The sequence below is a fragment of the Aegilops tauschii genome, chromosome 3 (genome assembly GCF_002575655.3).
Source record: "Aegilops tauschii subsp. strangulata cultivar AL8/78 chromosome 3, Aet v6.0, whole genome shotgun sequence".
NCBI classification, from domain to species: Eukaryota; Viridiplantae; Streptophyta; class Magnoliopsida; order Poales; family Poaceae; genus Aegilops; species Aegilops tauschii.
In genome coordinates, this window is record NC_053037.3 from 83,515,149 (window position 1) to 83,539,241 (window position 24,093).

The 24,093-nt window shown below is 43.8% G+C and overlaps 2 protein-coding genes and 1 non-coding gene across 3 annotated transcripts; 1 reads left to right on the forward strand and 2 right to left on the reverse strand.

Annotated features, from left to right (window-relative positions):
• Nucleotides 1–611: 611 nt before the first annotated feature.
• On the reverse strand, nucleotides 612–2,200 carry LOC109749755 (aspartic proteinase CDR1-like). Its single transcript, XM_073510044.1, has one exon. The coding sequence runs from the start codon at nucleotides 2,191–2,193 to the stop codon at nucleotides 796–798; it is 1,398 nt and encodes a 465-aa protein (XP_073366145.1). The 5' UTR covers nucleotides 2,194–2,200; the 3' UTR covers nucleotides 612–795.
• A 9,426-nt stretch (nucleotides 2,201–11,626) lies between these two features.
• On the reverse strand, nucleotides 11,627–11,714 carry TRNAS-UGA (transfer RNA serine (anticodon UGA)). The gene has a single exon. It is a non-coding gene; the product is annotated as a tRNA-Ser (tRNA).
• A 7,397-nt stretch (nucleotides 11,715–19,111) lies between these two features.
• On the forward strand, nucleotides 19,112–20,455 carry LOC141042730 (uncharacterized). The gene is made up of 2 exons (XM_073511609.1): nucleotides 19,112–19,431; nucleotides 20,155–20,455. The coding sequence occupies exons 1-2, from the start codon at nucleotides 19,112–19,114 to the stop codon at nucleotides 20,453–20,455; spliced, it is 621 nt and encodes a 206-aa protein (XP_073367710.1).
• The last annotated feature ends 3,638 nt before the right edge of the window (nucleotides 20,456–24,093 follow it).

Sequence of the window (24,093 nt, forward strand, 5' to 3'; positions counted from 1 at the left end):
CACTGCTCCCGTACCCCCTGTACCAGTGTCCCGATCAAAAGCTGCATCGACATTAAGTTTGATGACGCCCTCAGGCGGCTTGGACCAGCCATGTCTTTTAATTTTAGTTTGCTTCAACCTTGCTCGTGAAAAGTTCTGCGCTAAAGTTGATATAGCTTGGGCCGACCTTGCTGACTCATAGATGTTCTCACCGTGTGTGTATTTGCGTCGTTCCCACCATACATACCAGATTGTTGTGTCCACTAGATCATTGCGCTGGACATCGACCACTAGTGGACATATGGTACTTTTGGATAACAGGAGATCGGCCAGCGCCGAACCTCCATCTCTCTCTATTGTGCAGATTTCATTCACCAGCTCCAGTAGTCCAAGAATATGCCAAATTTCCTGCACCCTCGGGCACAGAAACATAGCATGCCTAATGCTTTCACAGTCCGAACTACAAAGAGGACACCGGGAACTTGTAGTCATATGTCTGTTCGCTAAAGCACCACGGCAAGGAATAGGTCCAAGCAAAGTCCTCCAAACATGGATTTTGATTTTTGATGGCACACGCAATTTCCAAATGGTACGCCAGACTGGGCGCTTAAGATAAGTTTGGCACGCCAAGGTTTTACTTAATCGATACTCTTTTTTTAAATTTTTTATTAGAAAGCTACTCTGAAAGACCAACCAAAGAGAGCTCATATGTGGCATTCAGGAGCCGATCTGACAAAGAGCAACGCATAAAAGAAAAGATGCACCACATGGCAACACTAAACGCAAAATTATTAGCAACTAATGATGATGAGATAGCTACACGGAGGCGGAGGACGAGCGGTAGGATCTCGCGCAGTCCGCAGGGGCGAAGGTGACGGTGCCCTTGTCAAGGTCGTAGCCGACGTGAAAGTTCTGCTGCGCGATGTTCCCAATGATGGCCACCGGCTGCTGCGGCGTCACCGGCGCCATCATCAAGCACATGGTCCCTATCTGCACCTCGACGAACAGGTTCTCCGGCTTCAGCGTCACCGCCTCCGCGAAGACGGCCAGATTCAGCGTCAAGTCCGGGACAAACTTGTAGAAGTAAAATTTACCACTCGGCCCGAGCACGCTGTAGCAGAGCTGCAGCTGCCTGTTCGGCGGCCGCTTCCGCACGAAGTGAATGCGCCGTGTCATCTCCTCCATTATCGGGTCAAGCAGAACCTTGTCCAGGAACGTCAGCGTCGTGCCGGAGTCGATGATGACGTTGGACAGGTGCTCAAACCTCGCGTTCCCGATCCTGACGGACTCGAGCACGACGGTGTAGAGCGGCTTGCGCGGGTCGGGGCGGAGCAGCGCCGTCGTCGCCGCGCCCGGCTCCGTCACGGCGGCACGGGCGCCGAAGTTGAGCGGGGAGGAGGCGTTGACGTAGTAGGGCGCGAGGCAGTAGGAGAACCTCCGGCCGAGCGAGGTGCCGGCGCCGATCTGTGTGATGAGGGAGAAGTCGCCGCTGCCGAGACCGACGACGCCGTCCGCGCGGAACGTGCCGGCCGTAGCCGTGGAGCAGCCGAAGCTGAAATTGGGCACGAGCAGCTGCCGACGCTGGCGGCACCCGACGCAGCCGCCGGGGGCATCGTCGAAGATCAAACTCTCGGTGGAGAGGAGGCCGGTTGTCTTCGAGCCGTCGACGTAGGATTGGGCGTACTTGCATCTGGAGCTGGCATCGCAGGAGGTGCCGGGGAGCTTGTGGCACGTGCCGGACTGGCAGTACACGCGGCCGAACGTCGACGAGGACGACGGGTTGAACACAAGGCTCGCGCCACCGGCGATTGCTGCTGGAGTCGTCGTCGCTGCGGTACGGACGTTGGTGCACTTAAACCAGACGAGGTTGCTGCCGGTGTCGACGATGGCGAGCACCCTGGTGGCCGGCGTGCCCACGTTGACGTGCATCAGGTACTCGAACTGCCCGTGGACGACCTCCGACACGGCGCCGTGAGGGGAGCCGCCGGCGTAGGAGCGCGCGAGAGCTGAGGCGCGCGCCGCGGAACGCCGCACGGCGGCAAGTAGGCGGCCGTGCGAGGTGAGCGACGGGTCGTGGAACGGCGACTGGACGGAGTCCCGGTGGATGAACTCCACGGTAAACCCATCGCGGCCGACGTACGCCGTGCATCCGCATAGCTGGGCCGTCAGGACAATGGCAACGACAAGGAGAGCGTAGCATCTCGCACCTGCCATGGCGTATCACGTATGATCTCGATGATGCTCTGGCGTAGTAGCACGCAGTGCTGGGTAGTCTTATTAATAGAGGGGTTAGTGTAACGTAAGCCTAGAGTTGATTGGGAAGAGGAAGATGAAGAGGAGGGAGGGCGGTTACTAGTTTCTACTACTATTAATTTTCTGCTGCTTTTTGCGTTTGAAACTGAAGAGTTTGAAGGCAGTAATTAATTTCATGCTAAGAGATGAGGAGTAATTAATTACTTACCAATCTTGCACAAGTGGCAATAAGAGGCAGACGATTGGTTATTTTTGCGGATGCTAGCAACTGCTAGTCTTCGAGAAATGGCAAGGATTAGAGCATCTCCAACGGCGCAAATCCATTTTTTTACAGAATAATTGAAATTACGAAATATGGATATTTTGTCCAAATACTAGTACCTCCAACAGCATACCCAAAAGTGCAGCGTCTCTTAAAAAAAATTGCACGCGTTTGTGCATATACCCATATTTTGTTGCGAAATACCCATCCTACCGAAAATTGTGGTGGAAAGAAAAACTGTCCAAGTGAAAATAGGGCATCTTCACACTGACCTGTAAAACGGACACACACCAGTCCACGGACACGGATACGACAATCGGCTATCCAACCTTATCCCCTAAATATTTTTTTATTTCACAACACTCAAAATAATTATCGAATACAACTTTTACAGTAGTTGGCATTTTTTGGAGCCGTTCGTTTGTCTCGATCTAACGGCGCATACATACGTAGTACTCGAAAGTACGTGGATGAAAGTACTCGAAAGTACTATTAGTCTAGGGGCATTTTAGTCCTAGGAAATATATGACAAGGTGGGGCCCTCTCGTCCAATGCAAAACCGCCACCCCTCTCGTCCAATGCAAAGCCGCCGCCGTGCTCCTTCCCCTCTTCCATCACCATTGCAACCGCGGCCATCTCCTAGCCTTCTCCTCCTTCTCGCGGCCGCAACTTTGCTCTTCTCATCTTCCACATCCACCCCCCTCTTCCATCCACGCAAGATCCTCGATGGAGCAGCAGATCGAGCACATCGGCGGCGGCGAGAACGCCGACTTCGTTGAGATCGCCGGCGGCGAGAACACCGACTTCATGGAGATCGCCGACGGCGACCAGGTCAAGATGGCCAGGTTGACGGAGATTCGTTCTTGGTTTCACAACATATTGCAGATGAACTGGACAACAATGGCCACTTTGAAGCAAATGACGAGGAGGGAGAGGGCAAAGCTTTCCCCCCCACCCGCACAACCGATGCACAAGGTCGAGATCCTCCTCTGGGTGATGGAGCAGGCCGATTCGTCCAGCCCGTGGACCAGGCGTAGGTGGTGGGCGTTCAGATCCAGGGTAGAGCATCCACTGGATCAGGAACCCACGTTGCACGAGGTGCCGTTGCAGATTGTGGAGCCTCTAGCCGAGTCGGAGATGACTCCGAAGCGCAAGAGGAGGAGGACAGTGGTCGCGACATCGCTTCCCCGCCGTTCTCCACGCTTCCCTCGCCGCTCTCCTCGTCTGAACGGCGGCCGTAGCTATGTTTAGGGTAAGATTGTTGAATTTCATTCATCATTACTTGCCACTTGCTTAATTTGATTCTCTGCAATATGTTCTTGCGACCTGTGTACTTGAATCCGTAGCCTCTGGATGGCCGCTTAGTTTGATCGACGAGGCTGTAATGAGTCTAGGCATATAGCATTGCTATGTTTACTTGCTACGTTTTGATGTGAATGAGTGGTATCCATGATAGGTAATTTTGTCTGTCACCTCAAGAGGTGTGTTCAAATTACGTGATGCAATCTGCGTAAATTGAACTTGCAATATTTTGGCTGCAAGAAGTGCCTCCAGAAAAGTTCAGTACACAGTTTAGAGTGATAGACTCTGGGTTGACACTGAAATATTTCAATACTGCAAGTTTAGTAGATAGTTGTAGGCATTGAAATATTTCAGTACTGACAGGTTCACACTGAAATATTTGAGTAGTGCAATTGCAGTACACACGGGTACACACTGAAAATTTTCAGTAGTGCAATGCAATTTCAGTACACACGGGTAGACACTGAATATTTCAGTACCGCAGTTTCAGTACACGCATGCAACCCCAGAAATATTTCGGTGTAGCAGTTTCAGTACACGCGCGTAGCCACTGAAATATTTCGGTGGTGCACTTTCAGTACACGCACGTACCCACTGAAATATTTCAGTGGTTCACTTTCAGTACACACACATACGAAATGAAATATTTCAGTGGTGCTGTTTCAGTACACGCATGTAGCAACTGAAAAATTTCAGTGGTGCTGTTTCAGTACACACACACGTAGCCACTGAAATATTTCAGTAATGCACTTTCAGTACAGAGATGTAGACACTGAAATATTTCAGTAGTGCCATGTCGGTGATCTTGCATCCAAATATTTAGGGCTTCCTAATGATTCAGCAAAAAAATAGACATAAGCAGTGAAATAATTTTTGTAGGGATGTTGGCTTACTCATGTTGTCGTGCTGTACAACCTTTTGCTTCACTTCCTGTAAGTGCTTCTTGCATGTGCTATGGCCTACATGCTGTTTACTCTCATCACAGCAGTGATTTTGCATCTTCCAAAGGTCTTATTAATTCAACATTGACTTCTATGAACTTTGTATTCAAATTCGTATCCTCCTACAGTTGTCGTGACAGATTTCCTTGGCATCCCAATTACCGTACTGTCATTTTTCCAATACCAACTGTATTCAATCTGAAACTTCCAGTTACTTATATGCTACAGGTGGAATCATGGATAGGTTGCTGAAGATGCTGCGCCTCACAATAAAAGTCCCTTGCTCAACCTCAACATCACAAGCTTTTTTGCATTTCTAGTTGTCTCACTATTTCATGTGATGTATTTGAATACCAGAAGTTGTTATGCATTACAAGTACAATCTGATAATCGTAGTACCTGCAGTCTGTGTGTTATCTGTTTTGGATGTGTGGGATCAAAATCTAATACGGTTTTGATTCCTGTTTTCATGGCCTTGATGCTAAGTTAAGTACATGCTGGTCAGAGTGATCGGAGGGAAGGGTGGCGCTGGTGGGAAATATTTTAGGGTTTTATCGTCGTGATAACCCTAGAAAATTAATAAAAACGTCGAAAATCAATGGAACTAGTCATGGATGCTTCTCATGTTGGTACAAGGGTGAAGAAAGAATACAGGTCCATTTGAAGCAAGTCGAGACAAACCCGTCCTTCCACACGGACCCTTACCTCCTACCGGAACGGCCACCGGTGAAGGATCGACAACGTGCGCTTCTCGCGTCACCTCCGAGAAGTATTCTAAGCATTTAATCGTATTAGAAAATCCATACAAATGCCGACAACCTTACCAAACTAGTCATGCTTCCTTCTCATGTTGATACAAAGAAGTGGAAATTTTTTGGGTCCATTTACATCATGTCCGGCTAGTATTTTAAGCAGTATAAATTCAAAAAAATATAAAACCTTGGAAACCTAGCTTTGTTTGTGCAATAGATCATGTGTGCCAAATTTTGGGTGATTTGGAGGTGGTCGAAAAAATGACCGCATTCCGGAGGGACCATTTGGTCTAACTTAAGCCATTTTTTGAACAAAGGTGCTTTTTTTCCACCACCTCCAAATCACCCAATTTCTCTATGACACGGTGACCCACATGTGCCAATACTTTCCATGAAAGAAAATTTGGAAAAAATATATTTTATAATGCCCCCTTGAGGTATAGACCGATGTTTTGATCAGTCAGTCTAGAGGGTAGTATAAATTCAAAAAATTCACAAAAATATAAAACCTTGGAAACCTAGATTTGTTTGTGCAAGAGATCATGTGTGCCAAAATTGAGGTGATTTGGAGGTGGTCGAAAAAATCACCGCATTCCGGAGGGACCGTTTGGTCTAACTTAAGCCATTTTTTGAACAAAGGTGATTTTTTCCACCACCTCCAAATCACCCAATTTCTCCATGACACGGTGACCCACATGTGCCAAACATGTCCAGGAAAGAAAATTTGGAAAAAAAATACTTTTCAATGCCCCCTTGAGGTATAGACCGATGTTTTGATCAGTCAGTCTAGAGGGCAGTATAAATTCAAAAAAATTCAAAAAATATAAAAACTTGGAAAGCTAGCTTTGTTTGTGCAATGGATCATGTGTGCCAAAATTGAGGTGATTTGGAGGTGGTCGAAAAAATCACCGCATTCCGGAGGGACCGTTTGGTCTAACTTAAGCCATTTTTTGAACAAAGGTGATTTTTTCCACCACCTCCAAATCACCCAATTTCTCTATGACACGGTGACCTACATGTGCCAAACATGTCCATGAAAGAAAATTTGGAAAAATATATTTTACAATGCCCCCTTGAGGTATAGACCGATGTTTTGATTAGTCAGTCTAGAGGGCAGTATAAATTCAAAAAAATATAAAACCTTGGAAACCTAGCTTTGTTTGTGCAAGAGATCATATGTGCCAAAATTGAGGTGATTTTGAGGTGGTCGAAAAAATCACCGCATTCCGGAGGGACCATTTGGTCTAACTTAAGCCATTTTTTGAACAAAGGTGGTTTTTTCCACCACCTCCAAATCACCCAATTTCTCTATGACACGGTGACCCACTTGTGCCAAACATGTCCATGAAAGAAAATTTGGAAAAAAAATATTTTACAATGCCCCCTTGAGGTATAGACCGATGTTTTGATCAGTCAGTCTATAGGGCAGTATAAATTTAAAAAAAATAAAAAAAATATAAAACCTTGGAAACCTAGCTTTGTTTGTGCAAGGGATCCACATGTAAAAACCCCATACGCAAAAAAGAGGCCCAACCAAAGTGCCCGACGGAGTTTTGAACGTAGGGCATTAGTTTGTGATGGGGAGGGTGTTACCACTGGGCTGATGATGCATTTTCATACAAATTACGTGCCCTCATATTTAAGAAATTCATTTACCATACCTATCATGTGAACCACTGCTGGTGTCCACGTGTCAGCAGTTTGAAGGGCGGCACGGGACATAGCGCACGCGAGGTGCACGGCGCGGGGCAAACCCCACGCGTCCACACTGTGGAAGGCCCTGATAGGTGAGACAAATCACCCCTCGACCCCTCGGTAACTCCAAGAGGCAGCCGCATTCATTTTCTTCCCCAATTCGGGTAGAAAACCCTCGTCCTCTCCCACTCCAGCCATACCACCTCGTTCTCTCCCAAACCCTCCTGGCTTCCTCAGCAATCCACTCCTCCTCCTCGTCTCGTCGACCGCCAATGAAGCGTGGCCGTGAAGATGCGGCCGACGAGCCGGAGACAACCATCGGTGGAGAGCAGTCTGCTGCCATGGGTGCCGCCGCGGTTGCAGCGGCTGAGTCCGCCGTAGCGGCGACCGCTGGCGGTGCAGCAACTGCTGTGCCTCCTCCCGCTGCCATCCCAGCCGTCGAGCTACCAGTCGGAGAGCATGTGCACGAGAAGGTGGGGGAAGATCTGGATGAGGAGACGGCGAGGCTCCATGAGAGAATCGAGGAGGAGTTCTACAGGGGGGCACTGTGGACGAGATAGAGTTCGAGATGGCTGTGGATCCCAGGAAGGGCGGCGACTTCGACGAGGATGTCATCGACGTTTGACTACTGAACCATGCCTGGATCGTCGGAGCGAATGGGATGATCGGGCCGAGGGCTGCCCCCTCTTCCCCGATTCTACCAGATATGTCTTTTTGATTCCGTCGAAAATCTATTTTACGGTATAGGCGCTTATGACCTCCCCCTCTATGCCTTGCGGTAATGATTCCTCTGGAATTACGACCCCCGGGGGAAAATAGGGATGTCTCCTACGTTACCCATAATATGTGGAAGTATCGACCCGGTTTACGAATTTATACCAACTATCAAGGAATTCCTAAAGTTTTGGGTGGAATGGGAATTGCTATTCTTTCTACTTCTCGAGGAATAATGACAGATCGAGAAGCTCGACTAAACAGAATTGGGGGAGAATTCTTATGTTATATATGGTAATCGCCCCGCCTATAGTGCTCGAATTCTATCTCGCCCTTCCTATTTTTAAAATAAAAATAGAAAAATGACAGCAATGGAATCCCAATCCCCTGCTTTTATTTGTAAAGTCTCTATTCCTCGGTGATCAAAGCCCAAAGCTTCACATTTGGAATTACACAAAAAAGATTTTTCATCGGAAAGAGGTCTACGAAGACTTTTGGGAAAACGTCGACGTTTGCTGGCTTATTTGGCAAAGAAAAATAGAGTACGTCCTTCTCGGTAAAACAGATCAAACGGATTATTATCGAAATGATTTGAACTGTTTCAAAGACCCAACATGCATTTTTTTGCATTGGGCTCTTTCATAAACTGATTTAAAGATCAGTTAGTCCACCATAGTTTTTCTTTACCATACGAGATGTGTGCACCTACTAAAGGGAATAGAAAGATCTTGGGCACAAATACTCCACTTTTCACGAAAGACATAGATTCACCAATGATTGGTTGGACTAAATACTACATTTATTTGAATCGAAACAATCGGGACTTTTCGGAGATTGGATGCAGTTACTAATTCATGATCTGGCATGTACAGAATGAAAACTTCATTGATCACAAGGGTTTATGCAGTAAGAACAGGCAAGCCTTTTTGGGTTGTATCCGAAGACATGGAAAGGGATGTTTTTATGTCAGCAGACGAAGCCAAAGCTTATGGACTTGTCGTATGAAAATAAAGATAGTCAATTTGACTGGACTTAAGACTTTATTATGTTTTCTGAGAAAGAATAAGATATCATTATTCTCTTTAATAAACTTTTGTCTCTAAAAAAAGGAGAGAGAGGAAAGTGTTAAATGGAGAGAGTCGACTAATCAGAGACTTTTAGGATCTTCTTTACATCAGGTAAATCTGTCGGCCCTGTCCGTTTTTTTCTTTAAGTTACGACTCTTTGCTGCTTACTTCTATCAAGCCATAGGGAAAGTCTATGATTTGGTAAAATTCAATTCTCTCAATTCCTCGGCAATCGCGCCAAAAACTCGAGTTCCTTTTGGATTGCCTTTTTGATCAATTATAACCGCAGCATTGTCATCATAGCGGATTATTATACCGTCTTCGCATTTGAACCAAAATGAACTCCTGCTTCTATCATCTCTTTCAAATTAATGTTCCAATATCTTCTTGTCATTTTTTCCACACTTCCTTTTTTTTAACCCTACCATTCCATTACGGAATTTAGTTCTTTTTGAAGATTAAGAAAGATCCGAAATAGCTTGAAATAAAAAATATTTTTTATGTATCCATCCCAAAAGCGTCCGGGTCGAAATATGGCTTTCAAATTAAGTTCCGATGTGAAATCATAGATCGAACTGCCGAATTGGCAAAATTCGGTGCTATCGCTATCATAGTATCCGCTAAGTTCACGGGCTGGAGATAAGCGGACTCGAACCGCTGACATCCGCCACAGGGTAAACCACCGCCTCTCAGGCCTCCCCGACGGGTTCTACCATAGAGGCTGACAACAATGAAATTTCTAGTAAAAGGAAAATCCGTCGACTTTATAAGTTGTGAGGGTTCAAGTCCCTCTATCCCCAAATCCTCTTTTATTCCCTCTCAAAACAAACAAAAAGGAAAAGAAAGAGAAAACAGAAATCATGATCAACTAAGCCCTCTCGAGGGCTTGCTTAAGAATAAGAAAGAAGAATCTTATGGAAATAGCATGGAATAAGGTTTGATCTTAAAGGGGATCTTCTATAATTTCGCACATAAGGGGTTATTTCTTGGTTTCGTCCAGTCATTAATAACTTGATTATTTTTAGATAATAGTAGATAGAAAGAACGCTCGTAAGGAGTCCTATTGAAACCAAGAAATATAGGCCTGCTTGCCATCCACACCAGAATAGATAGAGTTTTCCGAAGAAACCTGCTAGTGGAGGAAGGGAAGGTTTCGCGAGACTCTGCTTGGGAAACGGGTCGATTACTCGGGGCGTTCTGTCATTGTTGTGGGTCCTTCGCTTTCATTACATCAATGTGGATTACCTCTAGAGATAGCAATAAAGCTTTTTCAGCTATTTGTAATTCGCGATTTAATCACGAAACGCGCCACTTCTAATGTAAGGATTGATAAAAGGAAAATTTGGGAAACGGGGCTAAGCGATCTGCCGAAGCTGTGGGATGTCAAAATGCATCGGTAGGGGAGCGTTCCGCCTTAGAGGGAAGCAACCGCGAAAGCGGGGGTCGACGAGAGCTAAACTTGGATATGGAAGTCTTCTTTCGTTTAGGGTGAAGTAAGACCAAGCTCATGAGCTTATTATCCTAGGTCGTAACAAATTAGTTGATAGTGATAGGATCCCTTTTTTGGCGTCCCCATGTCCCCCCTTTGGCTCGCAAACCCCAAGTTTGTCTATGAAGAGCTAATCTAATTGTATTTTTTCCTAGAATGGATTTCTTATGTGGAATACTAATGGATAGGGCTTCGTTGCTAAGTGCTTTCTTGGTATCCTAAATATAAGATTAATACTTCAAGTTGCTGAGTTGAGAAAGAGATGGTTGAATATAGGGCGCGGTCAGCGAGAGTTAATTATTGGGGACAGACAGACTGGCAACACAGCAGTAGCCACAGATACAATTCTCAATCAAAAAGGGCAAGGTGTCTAAGTTTCTCGATGAGGATAATTAATTCGGTCGTTGTGGTCGGACTCTATTATGGATTTCTGACTACATTCTCCATAGGTCCCTCTTCGGGTCCCAGAAGCGCGTGATAAATGCCACCGAAGCCTAAGACTGCGGAGGAAATTAGGTGAAGTACGCCAGATACAAAGTACGGAAAAGTATCTAGAACTTCCCCCCTGGCCCTACTCCCCAACAGAGGTCAATCTTTGCCTATTAGGCAAGAGGATAGGAAGTTCTAAATTCTGTCTCGGTAGGACATGGATTTCGAATCCATAGTCAATCCTACTTTCGATAGGACCAGTTGACAATTGAATCCAAGAATTGATATTGGCGCGATCTAACCTATTATGGGGAATCGGTCCTGCACTTGTCAAGCCGACATTCTCGCTTCCGCTTCGTCGACCCCCGCTTTCGCGGTTGCTTCCCTCTAAGGCGGAACTCTCCCCTACCGATGCATTTTGACATCCCACAGCTTCGGCAGATCGCTTAGCCCCATTCATCTTCAGCGCAAGGGCGCTCGATCAAATCCGATAAAGGGCTTTTTAAATTAGTGGTAGAGTAATCTCGTGCTAAGAGGTAAGTCGTTGGTTCGACCAGGATCGAATCTATGGAAGCATTGGTTTATACGTTCCTTTTAGTTTCGACTTTAGGGATAATTTTTTTCGCTATCTTCTTCCGAGAACCACCTAAGGTTCCACCAACTCCAACTAATTCTTATATAAAGAAAACTTTCTCGTTTCACTTTGTCTCACTTTCTCTAGAATCTCTAGAACAATAAGCAAAAGGAGAGAGAGGGATTCGAACCCTCGATAGTTCCTAGAACTATACCGGTTTTCAAGACCGGAGCTATCAACCACTCAGCCATCTCTCCACAGCCTAATCCTTATTTTAATCCAAAAAAATTTAAAAATGGGTAAAAGCCGAGAAGTTTTATTTTTTTATATTATGAACCTTCGATTCTAAAATTTAAATTCTTCTACATTGAATGGATTTTTTTTTTCAGACCAGAGGGGCTATCTAAATCCTAAAGTAAAGGCGAGCGATCGAAGTAGAAGTACCAACGGCTCAGTGTCATGAACCTTCTCCATCTGATTCAATAAGGGGGAATTAGCCTTCTTGTCCCCAGATAGGGGGACTTCTTACTTAAATGAAATTATTTTATTCTTTTAGTTGGAGTTGGTGGAACCTTAGGTGGTTCTCGGAAGAAGATAGCGAAAAAAATTATCCCTAAAGTCGAAACTAAAAGGAAAGTTTTTTCCTTTTATTTTAGGAATTTTTGGAACAGAACATTTCAACAAAGGAAGTCTTTCACCGGTCAAACAAGACGTAAAGCGCCCAACTCATAATTGGTAAATTTGCGGGTTCAATTCCTGCTGGATAAATTCCACCCGCCCAAGTAGAGAACTGTTACAAATAAAGAAGAAACTAATAAATTTAGGTAAGAAACGATTACGAAAAATTGGATCGGACTTTGCAGTTCTTTTTTCTGCAGTACCTCGACGTGACATGAGCGTGAAAGAGGTTCAAAAGAGGAAAGGCTTGCGGTGGATACCTAGGCACCCAGAGACGAGGAAGGGCGTAGCAAGCGACGAAATGCTTCGGGGAGTTGAAAATAAGCATTAACTTAGATTTTCCCAAGATTTTGGCTGCTATTCCGAATTACTCTATTATTCCGAAGCCAATGAAAAGTAAGTAGAACCTACAAAAATGGGGTTTTCTATTGATGCCTTGAATAACATATAGATAATAAATACAGAAGTTGCGGTCAATAAGGTAGGGATCATCAAAACACCGAACCATCCGATGTAAAGACGATTTTCAGTGCTAGTTATCCAGTTGCAGAAGCGACCTGACCATCGATGAACTGATCGGATTAACCAACCAAAGTTGGCCTCGGTCCATTTGCTCCCCTAGCTTTCGTCTCTCAGTGTCAGTGTCGGCCCAGCAGAGTGCTTTCGCCGTTGGTGTTCTTTCCGATCTCAATGCATTTCACCGAGTAAGTTATTCTGATCCTGCTACTGTAAAAAAAATATGCGAGCCCGAGCCATCAGTGAGATACCACTCTGGAAGAGCTCGGATTCTAACCTTGTGTCAGACCCGCGGGCCAAGATTTTTTTTAAGGAATAGATTACCAGTTTTTCCTTACCACACGGATCCACTAGGATGGTTTTTTTTATACCTAAAAATGCAAAAAAGAATTCTTGAAAAAAATTGCCTCGTTGCAAACCTACTGTACGAATAGCATCTACTGCTGTTCTTTGACCAGCATAGGGTGATGCTTTTCTTGAGCTTTTGAATCCACAAGTACCGGCCGAGGACCAAAAAACCAAAGCATTTACCTAAGTTATGGAAAATTTTGAATTCATCAGTTATTTTAGATAATACTAAAAAAACAAGGTAGACAAGGAGGGTTTTAGCACGCACTAGCTGTACTGTAGTATGATCTGGTATCAGCTGCTGTCTCTCCTTGCTATTATAGTTTAGTATAGGTCGCCTCAAACTCAAACAAAAACAACGTTACAAAGAACTTCAGGACATTATCGCAATTCTTGGCTTGGATGAATTATCGGAAGAGGATCGTTTAACTGTAGCAAGAGCAAGAAAAATTGAGAGTTTCTTATCACAACCGTTCTTTTTCCCCGCCTTTTCCCGCTAGGACCGGAAATCTTATATTTTCCATATCCATATACCGTTGAATCCTTGGGGTTCCAGAATCCGCCTATTTTACTAGTCTTCGGAAACGGAAAACCCTGAACCAAGAAGAGTTGGATATGTTATGTAGGGTATGTTTTTTTTTAATTTTATTTTGAGAGTCGACCCCTAAAAAAAGACGTCTGTAAAAGAATTAACCCGCTTTCAACTTTCATTTCAAGAGAAATAAACGATTCAATGATAAAATAATAATACTAGTCTATTATGGTTCGAGAGGAGGTAGCAGGATCCACTCAAACACTACAGTGGAAGTGTGTTGAATCAAGAGTAGATAGTAAGCGCCTTTATTATGGTCGTTTCATTCTGTCCCCGCTTAGAAAAGGTCAAGCGGACACCGTCGGTATTGCCAGGGAGCAAGATCAAATACCCACAGGGCACCCTTACTTCACTTTTTTATTTTGCATCCCTCATTAAAGAGGGAGGGAACGACCCAGGAAGAATTTATTCTAGGGTTTTTGCTAATCTATGATTAACCTCCTTTCATAATACTCCCTACCCCCAGGGGAAGTCGAATCCCCGCTGCCTCCTTGAAAGAGAGATGTCCTGAACCACTAGACGATAGGGGCATCACTAGACGATAGGGAAACAAAGGCTAAACTAAGCGCTTTTGTTTGAACAAAAAAGATTCTTGTTTCACCGAGGAAAAGCAGCGATATTTCGATTCATCCTTTTCTTCCAAGGATTTCATAATTGGACGTTGAACCTATTTCATATGATGGGAGTTGCCGGAGTATTAGGTGCGGCTCTGCTATGCGCTATTCATGGAGCGACCGTAGAAAATACTCTATTTGAGGACGGTGATGGTGCAAATACCTTCCGTGCTTTTAACCCAACTCAAGCTGAACGAACCTATCCTATTTTTACAGTGCGATGGCTAGCTATTCACGGACTAGCTGTACCTACTGTTTTTTTCTTGGGATCAATATCAGCAATGCAGTTCATCCAACCCTGTCGGAGGTACTAATCTGGTTTTTTGAGATTTATTTTTCCTTCATGTACTCTGTTTTTTCATGGCATTGGGGTTTTTCTTGTTAAGTACATGAGAATCAAATTCATATGGGCGTGCTAGTTGAAAGGATCTAGCATAGATTTTCTTGCATAATGAATGGTGGTTTTTGAATCTGAATCATTTTCTTAAAGTATTGATGAGGTATTTCTACTCATGTACTGGCCCCTCCATAATGTTTGCATACATGTAGGATTGTAGGGATCTAGCATAGATTTTCTTGTTGGATGGTGATTTTAGAATCTGATTCATTTTCTGTTCGAATAGACAGAAGAAAAAAACACACTAGTATAGCTAAAACTCCATCAAGCAGGCAGATGATGCATTTGCAATATAATGGCAATTTACTGAATTGACACAGAGTTGCCATACTGATCTCTTAAAACACCACCCATCGACTCATGTCCTTCTTAACTATCATATGATGCATCTACATTCAGTTTCAATTGGTAAGAATCCTGTTCTGACCACTTGATTATTTCTTTGACGCCATTTCCTGTTTTGGCAATTGGTCTGCCTTGTTGCATGAGGACAGAACCAATACCTTGACCTGATGCATCTGTTTAAAAAGTAAATGGTAGGGTCAAATAAGGCAAAGCCATAACAAGAGCAGTGACAAGACAATTCTTCAATGTTGTGAAGGCCTCAATTTGAGCATCTGACCACTGGAATGCATCTTTTTCTAGACAACATGCCCTAAATACTCAACTTGTATTTGTAAAACTAGAATTCAATTTCTGAATCTTTTTTTAGACCACCGGAATGAATCTTTTTTAGCATATATTTGTAAAACTAGAATTCAATTTCTAATTCCAATAAATAGACAAAAAACACTTTGTTTTTCATGACAACATTTCCTGTTCCAAGTTAAGTTGCTCCAAAGTATTTTCCTCACCGGTATCATCAGAGTCACAAGATAAGGGATAAAGATAGTAGCCCATAGCTCCTTTGTAACTACCGACGACTAGACAGTTGGATTTAATCCTAACTAATTGCATATACCAATTCATGAGAGGCGTCGTAGCAAGGCATTGCATTCCACTATGATAAAGCTTGGTCTATTTTGACATTTTGATTATGTCGTAAATCTAGTATCGACGCATCACTTGACGAGCACACTGACATCAGTTTAATGTCAAATTAGTCGTACGAAATGACAAAACAATCTCTCTCTCTCTCTCTCTCTCTCAGATAGATGAAATCGAGCTGTATGGGCTGTAGCGTAGTTCTGCATTATGCGTTGACTTGTCAGTGTGCTCTTGGCATTTTCATCCATACTAACAATGTTGGAGAATTAGTATTGCTGCTCTCAGAAAGAATTATGGTTTCTTGATTCCAGTACAGAGAAGAAACCCCCGAAGCCTTTTTTCCGATTCCAATCAGAATTACACCTGTAACAAGTATCAAGTATCATTAAACCAAGCCACATTATGAATTCTTTCATGTGTTAATTATGTACTTCTTGTGCACTAATCTATCAATGCAACTATTCCACCGTCCATATTTATGCATGTCAAATTATTTGGGTCAATTATGTATGTGCATATACGCCTTATTTCAAGCAAATAGATAGCTGTCATGTTACACGTCTGTACTTTTCATACATTCTAATTAAGAGCAATGTAGCAGAATAGATTAACTGAGTTCTTCTTTGTGCACTAATTCACAGGAGGATGACGATGATGTGGGGTATGACATGGACAGCAGGCACAGCAAGAGCCGCTACGTCATGAGGCAGCTGATTGCTGGAAAATTCAAGTACCGTTTCTATGGAAAGCTTGGTTGCCCCTTCTCTGGCAAGGCGATCAAGGGCGGCATAGATGGCTTGATGCAGCATGCCATCTCCACTGGCAACTCCTACAGTAGGAAGCAAAAGGCCAGTACTCTGGCAAAACATGCGGCCTACGGGCGCTTCCTCAAGATTGTCAAAGTCAATGACCCCTACTACATCCCGCCGCGCCGCCGCTGAACAAGGGAGACAAGTGATGTGCTGCTAGACTGCTGCTGCTGCCCCAGGACCGCAGTGTCCTTTTATGTTATCGATATTCACTGGTCGACTCTAAAACTTATGGTCTATGGTGTGTAAGAACTTATGTCCTATGGTCTATGGTGGGTGTGAACTTATGGTGTGCGGTCTGCCGTTTAACTAAGTGTTTGCTGCTAATCTGCTTAAGTGTGGTCTAAGTTGTTATTAGTACTATTTTGCTGATGCATGTTAGGTATTGTACAATGGTAGATGCTAAGGGTGATGCTTAGAAAAATAAACCGGGTTTTTCTGAAGCACCATTGCCTATTCCTACAGGACAGACGCCTAGTTGAGCGTCTACCCTGTACAAATAAGCACCGGTGCTTAAGAAAAGCCTGGTTTATCTTTCTAAACACCTCGCCTAATCACCTTGCATTGTACAAGGCCATAGCAACTCAAGTATCGTACGGTGGTCTATGTTATGTTTGTTGTGTTATTCTTCCGTTCTAGAATCGTACGGTGATGCATGCTAGGAACTCTACTACAATGACTATGGTAGTTATACCTTAGCATGATTATGTTCAGTTTATAACTCAGGATGTTCCAACCATATCTATGACCAGTTACAACTGAACTATGCATTAGTTTTTGCCAAAAGTAAAGCATGCAAATGATTGTCAATTCTACCTATTGCCATATGAAGCTTTGTACTGAGGATGCATTAGTTATTGCAATAAGTAGAGGATGCTCATGTTTCCCAGAAGTGCCTGTTTCCACTTTCTGGTAAGAACTGAACATGTATCAAATTATGCTAAAAGTAGACCATGAGCATGAACATGTATCAATTGCTGCTTCCTATTTGTGTTTGAATGGGCTCAACATATCTTGTGATGGGTTAGGGTCTCTGCGTGACCATGATGATAACTCAAGATGTTCCAGCCATATGTATGACCAGTTATAACTCAACTATGCATTAGTTCTTGCCAAAAGTAAAGCATGCAAATGATTGCCAATATAACCGTATTGCCTGTTCAATTTTTGTACTGAGGATGCATTAGTTATAGCAGTAAGTAGAGGATGTTCATGATTGCCAAAAGTACATATATCCACTTTATGATAAGAACTGAACATGTATGAAATGATGCTAAAAGTAGAGCATGAGCAAGATCATGTATCAATTGATGCTACCTATTTAAGTTTGAATGGGCTCAACATTTGTTTGGCTATGGTCTTGCTGTCAAATTTAAGTGGATCATTTAACATATGATCCACTTATGAGTTTAAGCACACAACCTATTGGGTCATGCATAAAATAAGCGCAGTTTAACAAGGGTATCCAATTGCTTAACCACGTGAAGTTGTGCAAACCCTATGAGGGTTCAACTACTAAAAGAGCGGCCGACAACGATTAAAAAAAGCTACGATCAGGAAATGCCTTCTCTCGGAGACGTCGGCGCCGAGTTGATGGCCGCGGATAGTGCGTGGCAAATTAGAAGTGCCCGTATAGCGCGGTAGACGGCGGCAAGGATATACAGCGGGTTCACGCGAGGACGGGGCGGCGAGAAGAACACTGAAGTCCGACCCCTCATGGCGGTGGGCGGTGGTCGGCAACTCCTGTAATCCGTGTGAGCCCGGGTCTCCCATCTGATCTTGCAGCGGTCGTGGGAGCTGCGGATGGCACGACCGGGTGGTTAGAATGAGGCGCTGTAATCGCAGTATTTAGGGAGGGGTGGGCTGCATTGAGTTATGTGAGATTTCAATAATATCACAATGATATCCCAAAAGATCTCCAAAATATTGTCCTTGCTTTTTTAGTATTAACAATGGTTTCTTCGTGTCGCATATGCCCGAAAAACGCCATGCGTGACAAAACTTGCAATACATGTTGAAAATGGTCGACATTGTACTAATGAACGAAAAAATCACGCATGTAACGAAACTTCCAAAATTTGTTGAAGATGGTTGATTTGGAGATGTTCTACAATTTCACTGCAATATTACATATTTATTTTATAATTAAAATTCAATGATGCAAGGTTTTACATGTTTTTCAAGTGTTTTCAAACTTAAACTTTTTTACACATGTCCAAGAAAGGCAATGTGGCAAGGTTTTACATGTTTTTCATTGTTATCAAACTTAAACTTGTCACATAAGACACGTGTACCTAAAAAAAGGAAGTGTTATTTTAGTATAAGTCAAAATGTCTCATAGGCAAAAAATGATTTCATAGAAAAAAAAGCCCACCTACCTAACATGATATTTCACACACCACAACCCGCATACGACTACAAACCCAGTGATATGGGCTAGGATGCAGGCCCATGGTGGGACTAAACTCAGACGCACGCGCACCCAGCAGTGCACAGAGCGCGATTGCCACGACGGACTGCAACTGCGCCCCACCACAACTACCCCCATGTCCTAGACGAACCGCCTCCCCCACGTCCCCATCCCAGGCGTGAAAAAGCCCCAAATCGACTACAATACTGCCTCATTCCGAGAACCTCCATTGCCGCTTCCATCTCTTCTGCAAACAACCCACAAACATCTCTCTTCGAAGCCCGCAGTCGCAGGAGGAGGGCAATGGCGGAGGAAGCGTCTGCCATGCGTCATTGTGGCCAGACGTCCCACCAGAGCGGCAACCTCGACGTCGTTCACGTTCCCGGTCAGAAGCGCGAGTACACCGTAACCCTCACAGGGGTTGAGCTCCACGGCAAGGAGACACTGGAGGTCGTCTTCACCAGCGAACCAGACAAGGCCGACAAGATGATATCTAGGATTAGGAGGAGCGCCTGCGGCTCGTACCCCCACATCATGGGCATTGATGTGGAGTTTACCAAAGATGATGAACCTCCGCAGATGGCAGCAGTTCTGCAGATCAGCATGGAGGGTCTCTGCCTCGTGTACCACATCGCTGCGGCCACAAAATGATGAAGTATCCTACTCATTCACCCTCTTCCATTCATCAATACTGCTCCCTCGAAATTTCATTAGACTAGTTTCATACTAGATGTACTAGTGTAGTTTGTGAAAATGGATGCACTAGTGCAGTTCCTCAAAGTAGATGCACTAGAATATATTTTGACCCTGATGCACTTGATTAGTATCTGAATTGCACAGGATTAATTTGTGAGGTTGATGTACCAGTGTAGTTTCTCATCTTGATTCATTAGTGTAGTTTCTGAACTTCATGTAGTGAAGTAGTTTCTGAACTTGGTCTGGTGTTATTTTCACCACCAAAAAAACTTAAGAACTTGGTGAAGCAGAGGTATATGTTATTTTATTCAAAATAATAAAACTAAACTGGCACTTAGAAAGCAAATAGATCATTGACTCAACTATATATTCCGAAAAAAAAATAACATGGTGTACTTGATTTTAATTTCAGAACTATGTGTACTAGTTTCTGAACTACATTCATCCATGACTTATACTGTATAAGCATCTACTCCATGTATTATTCACTTGTAAACCATAGAAAATAGAAGATTAAATCTTGAAAAATAAACACTAGTACTCCATGTATTCATCACTTGTCTCTCCCCTAGCAGGCCAAAGCGCCTCAAAGAGCTCCTACAGGAGGAGAAGTTGTTCACCTTTGCTGGTTTCAGCATTAAAAATGACAGGGACAAGCTGAAATTGTCTGGTTTGGAGATAAACCCCAACAAGCACATCGACATTCAGTGCAACTGGAGAGTTCCATACAACGGAAAACCGTACGACTCCTTGGCCGATGTTGCAGCCAGCGTCATCCACCCATTCTACAAAAAGATGAAGAAGAAGATCGATAGGGAGGCAGACCATAAACTATGGGGGGACAGCCCACTGCCAAATTACCTCATTGAGTACGCAGCAATAGATGCATACGCGACCTACAAGTTGTGGAAGATAATCAACAACATCAAAAGAGGTCTGGAAATTTCATAAGAGCAGGAAGCGGACCCCTACTACCACTGCCACTATGCGGGATGAGGAGACATCAAAGTCTGCCTTCGTGTTGCTTGCGCTTGTGCTTGTCGTTTATCTTGTTGTTTGAAATTTGTAGTTTGCTTTTCTTGGGTTAAACCAGCTTGTTTATCTCATGTGTGTCAGAGTTGAACCAGTTTGTTTATGTCTTGTTTCTCAGGGTTGAACAAGTTTGCTTATGTCATCAAGTACATAGTTTGCTTATCTCGTTAAATAAGTTTGCTAGCTTCCTATTTTGTTTATCCATCAAAATAAATATTCAAGTAAATTGGGAATGGAACTTTGTGGCTGCTCTTCAATACTCCCTACGTAAACTAATATAAGAGCGTTTAGATCACTATTTTAGTAATCTAAACCCTCTTATATTAGTTTACAGAGGGAGTACTAGTTATCAATGGAACTAATCATAGAAGGTTGTGCCATGTGTAGTTTTGGTTCAGAATTGTATGGAAAAGTAAACAATTACTACAATTAGAACTAAACTCCATTAACCGAACCTACAAAAAAGGGTCCCCAACCCCCCAGCTTTATACTATAAAGCAACAACACAAAGCATCCAACAACAAGTCAAGACAGATTCAAGTTCAAGGAAGTCTCAAATAACCGCTGGGGCAACAACAAAACAAGCCCCAAACATAACAAGTTCATTTCACAGCGATACATGGCCCATTTACTGAACCAGGATATATATAGATAGGTACGGTAATACACGGCAAGTACTCGGAAACAAGAGCTAACATACCAACTTCATTTCACATCGAAACATGGCCCAACCAGTTCTAAATGAGGTTGATGGTGATCATCATCCTCAAGTCACGGCGACGGGTGTTCGCAATAGTGAGTAGGATGCCCTGACCTACCCAAAGATTCTTGCCATGAAGGAACTTCTTCCACCCCGCCCGGTTGAAGACAGTGCGACCGTCCGTGTCCACTGCGTAGGCACAGGTGGTGATGGAGCCCGTTCTGGTAAGGCGTAGTCCAGCAGGCATGCCTTCTTCATGCGGCTCGATGCCACAACTAACAGATAACCTCTTAGGTAATTTCTGAAAATAGTTGATATGATATATGAGCATGTCACGTGCAATTATCAGCAAATCATACACTTGAAGACACATATATCATTGGATTCAACACTGAGCATATATATCATCACATCACTACAGTAGACTCTAATCATCAAATTACTACAGTAATTAAGAATATCATTATTTACTACGTACACTAACCATATCATCGCATATTACTACACTACATAAGGATATATCGCATTACTACAACCCATGCATACCATAAAAAATTCTGCACTAAATGAATCCTACACATGGCATATCATCACAGTACTACAACATGCATATCATATCAACTAGTACACTTATTAAGAATGCATATCATGTAATTACCACAGTAAGTAACATACCATGAGATGTTGTTTAACATTCGTCCTTGTGAGGCGGGTCACGAATGGCATCCCGACGTAGTCTTCACGTAGCGGAAGCATGTCCCAGAGGTTGCACGTTTCATCGCCGCTCAGCCTCAGTCTTTGGGCATAGAGTGCTTCATCAAGTGAGTTCTCATCATCATCTGAATCCTCACCATCGTCCTCCTCAAGAATTTCATCCTCACTATCGAAAATCAAATTCAGATAGAACAGAAATCCTGGGCCTTTCTCCTCTGAAGGAGAAGCTGATCAATTCACCCCCACTAAGACGCAAGCGGGCGATGAAACGATCCCATTCATCTCCTCCAATCTGGGTTATCGTTAGCCCTTATCGACGTGCATAGTGTACGGCCCCCCGAGAGCGTCGAAGGTCACGGTGTCTCCGACGAGCTCATTGAATGCCAATCTCACATTGCATGGGACAATCTATGCAAGATAAAAACAAATAACAAACACAATGCATTAGTGGAAATAGCAATAAAAACAAAATTAATGAACTGTCAGAAGGTTCATATAAATTGTTACCGCTGCAAAAACAAAAGTAGGCTGGAAGTAGATGCCGAACAGCGTGGCAGTACAAAGACTGGCCCGGCACCGTGACTTGCACCGTCGACACGGTGCTCCCTCCATTCTAGACAGAACATGTTGAACTCTAAGTTGAATTGTATGCTACCATAGTACTATACAAAGATCATACATATAAAAAATCATAGTGACAACCTAAAATGCAATGCCTATTAAATCTGTTTACTATCATCTACCTAAAAAAGCAATGCCAATGACAATGGCAATGCCAGTATCATCTACCTAATAAATCCCAATCAAATCCAATCCAATGTCAGTACTAGATACTATAGTGAAGAACGGATGAATTATTTTGATTTATTTTTTCACACATAGGGCCTCATTTTGATTTGCACAGGGCCTCTCTTTTCCCTGGTACGGCTCAGATCCTACACTACGACATCCATCAATCTATCAAAGAACCATCATATCCATCAACTAATCATCTACCGCATGTATCAAATAAAATTTCTGGATTAGATCCGCGCCCGGAGGGAGACGCATGCAGTTTGGGAAGGGAAGAAGATTCGCGAGGGGGATGAGGGGAGATCTCACCTACTTGCCGGAGTTGGCGGCGGCCGCACAGATCCGGCACCGAAGAGAGGCGGCGTCGGGAGCTGGCGGCAGCGCTTGTCGAGAAGGGGACGAAGAAGTTGAAAATGATGTGGAGTACTAGGTGCACTTAGCCAAATGTGGTACATGTGGTGGCGCGTTTGTGTGGATGACAAGGGGACCCCACGTGTCGGTACCCATAGAAAAAATTGGCATTTCCAACTGCCTGACGGGGATTCGGACCAGGGCCATGCGGGTGTGTGGTAAAGGGTCTAACCAGTTCGGCTGATGCAGTGTGTTCGGTTGAACCAATTTGCCTCTCCTTAAGACATTTATCCAGACACAAACACACGAAAAAAACCATGCACCGAGGCTGTGCTCCATGTGTGGCATAAGTGGTCCTGTGAAGCTGCAACTAGGACCAATGTTGATATATGTTGTTATTAGCTAGGGTACCAACACTATATAATGGCTTATGTGATCCTTGCTAGTAAAAAAACCATTATCCATGTTGGCCCAAGTGGCACGTTTGAGTGCAACGTGTCAATATTGGTGCATTTGGCCCTTATGGCATCCGTGAGTCCAAAGAGACCATGATTAGTGAAAACACATGAAGATTGCTACATGACGGGCCGTTGGCGTGTCTTGGTATGCACTGTGCGTGCAATGTGACTACGAAAAGTTGTTGCATGTCGAGACGTAGTTTATCGGTGCATGTGGATCCTATAGGCTTATTTGTTCCTTGTTTGTGGGCATGGTGCGTGTTGGCCCAAGTGACATGTGTCAGTGCATTGTGACATCTATTGGTGCATCTGGCCCTTATACCATTTATTTGTGCAAAGATATCAAGATTGATACATGTCGATCCATTGTCGCATCTTGGAGTGGAATGTGACTAGAAGAATTGGTGAATGATTTGGACGCCTTATGGCATGTATCAATCTAATGAGACCAATGTTGTTGCATGTTGGTCAAGATGGTATCGACACGTGCAGTGTGAATATTACTGGTACATGTCCGTCGTTATAGCTCTGTGTGTCGAAGG

Bases quoted from the DNA above. Each gene is read 5' to 3' on its own strand.
- LOC141042730 (XM_073511609.1), top strand. From the start codon at position 19,112: ATGGCGGAGGAAGCGTCTGCCATGCGTCATTGTGGCCAGACGTCCCAC. The intron at 19,432-20,154 runs GTACCACATCGC...TAAAAATGACAG, and splicing joins ATGGAGGGTCTCTGCCTCGT to GGACAAGCTGAAATTGTCTG.
- LOC109749755 (XM_073510044.1), bottom strand. From the start codon at position 2,193: ATGGCAGGTGCGAGATGCTACGCTCTCCTTGTCGTTGCCATTGTCCTG.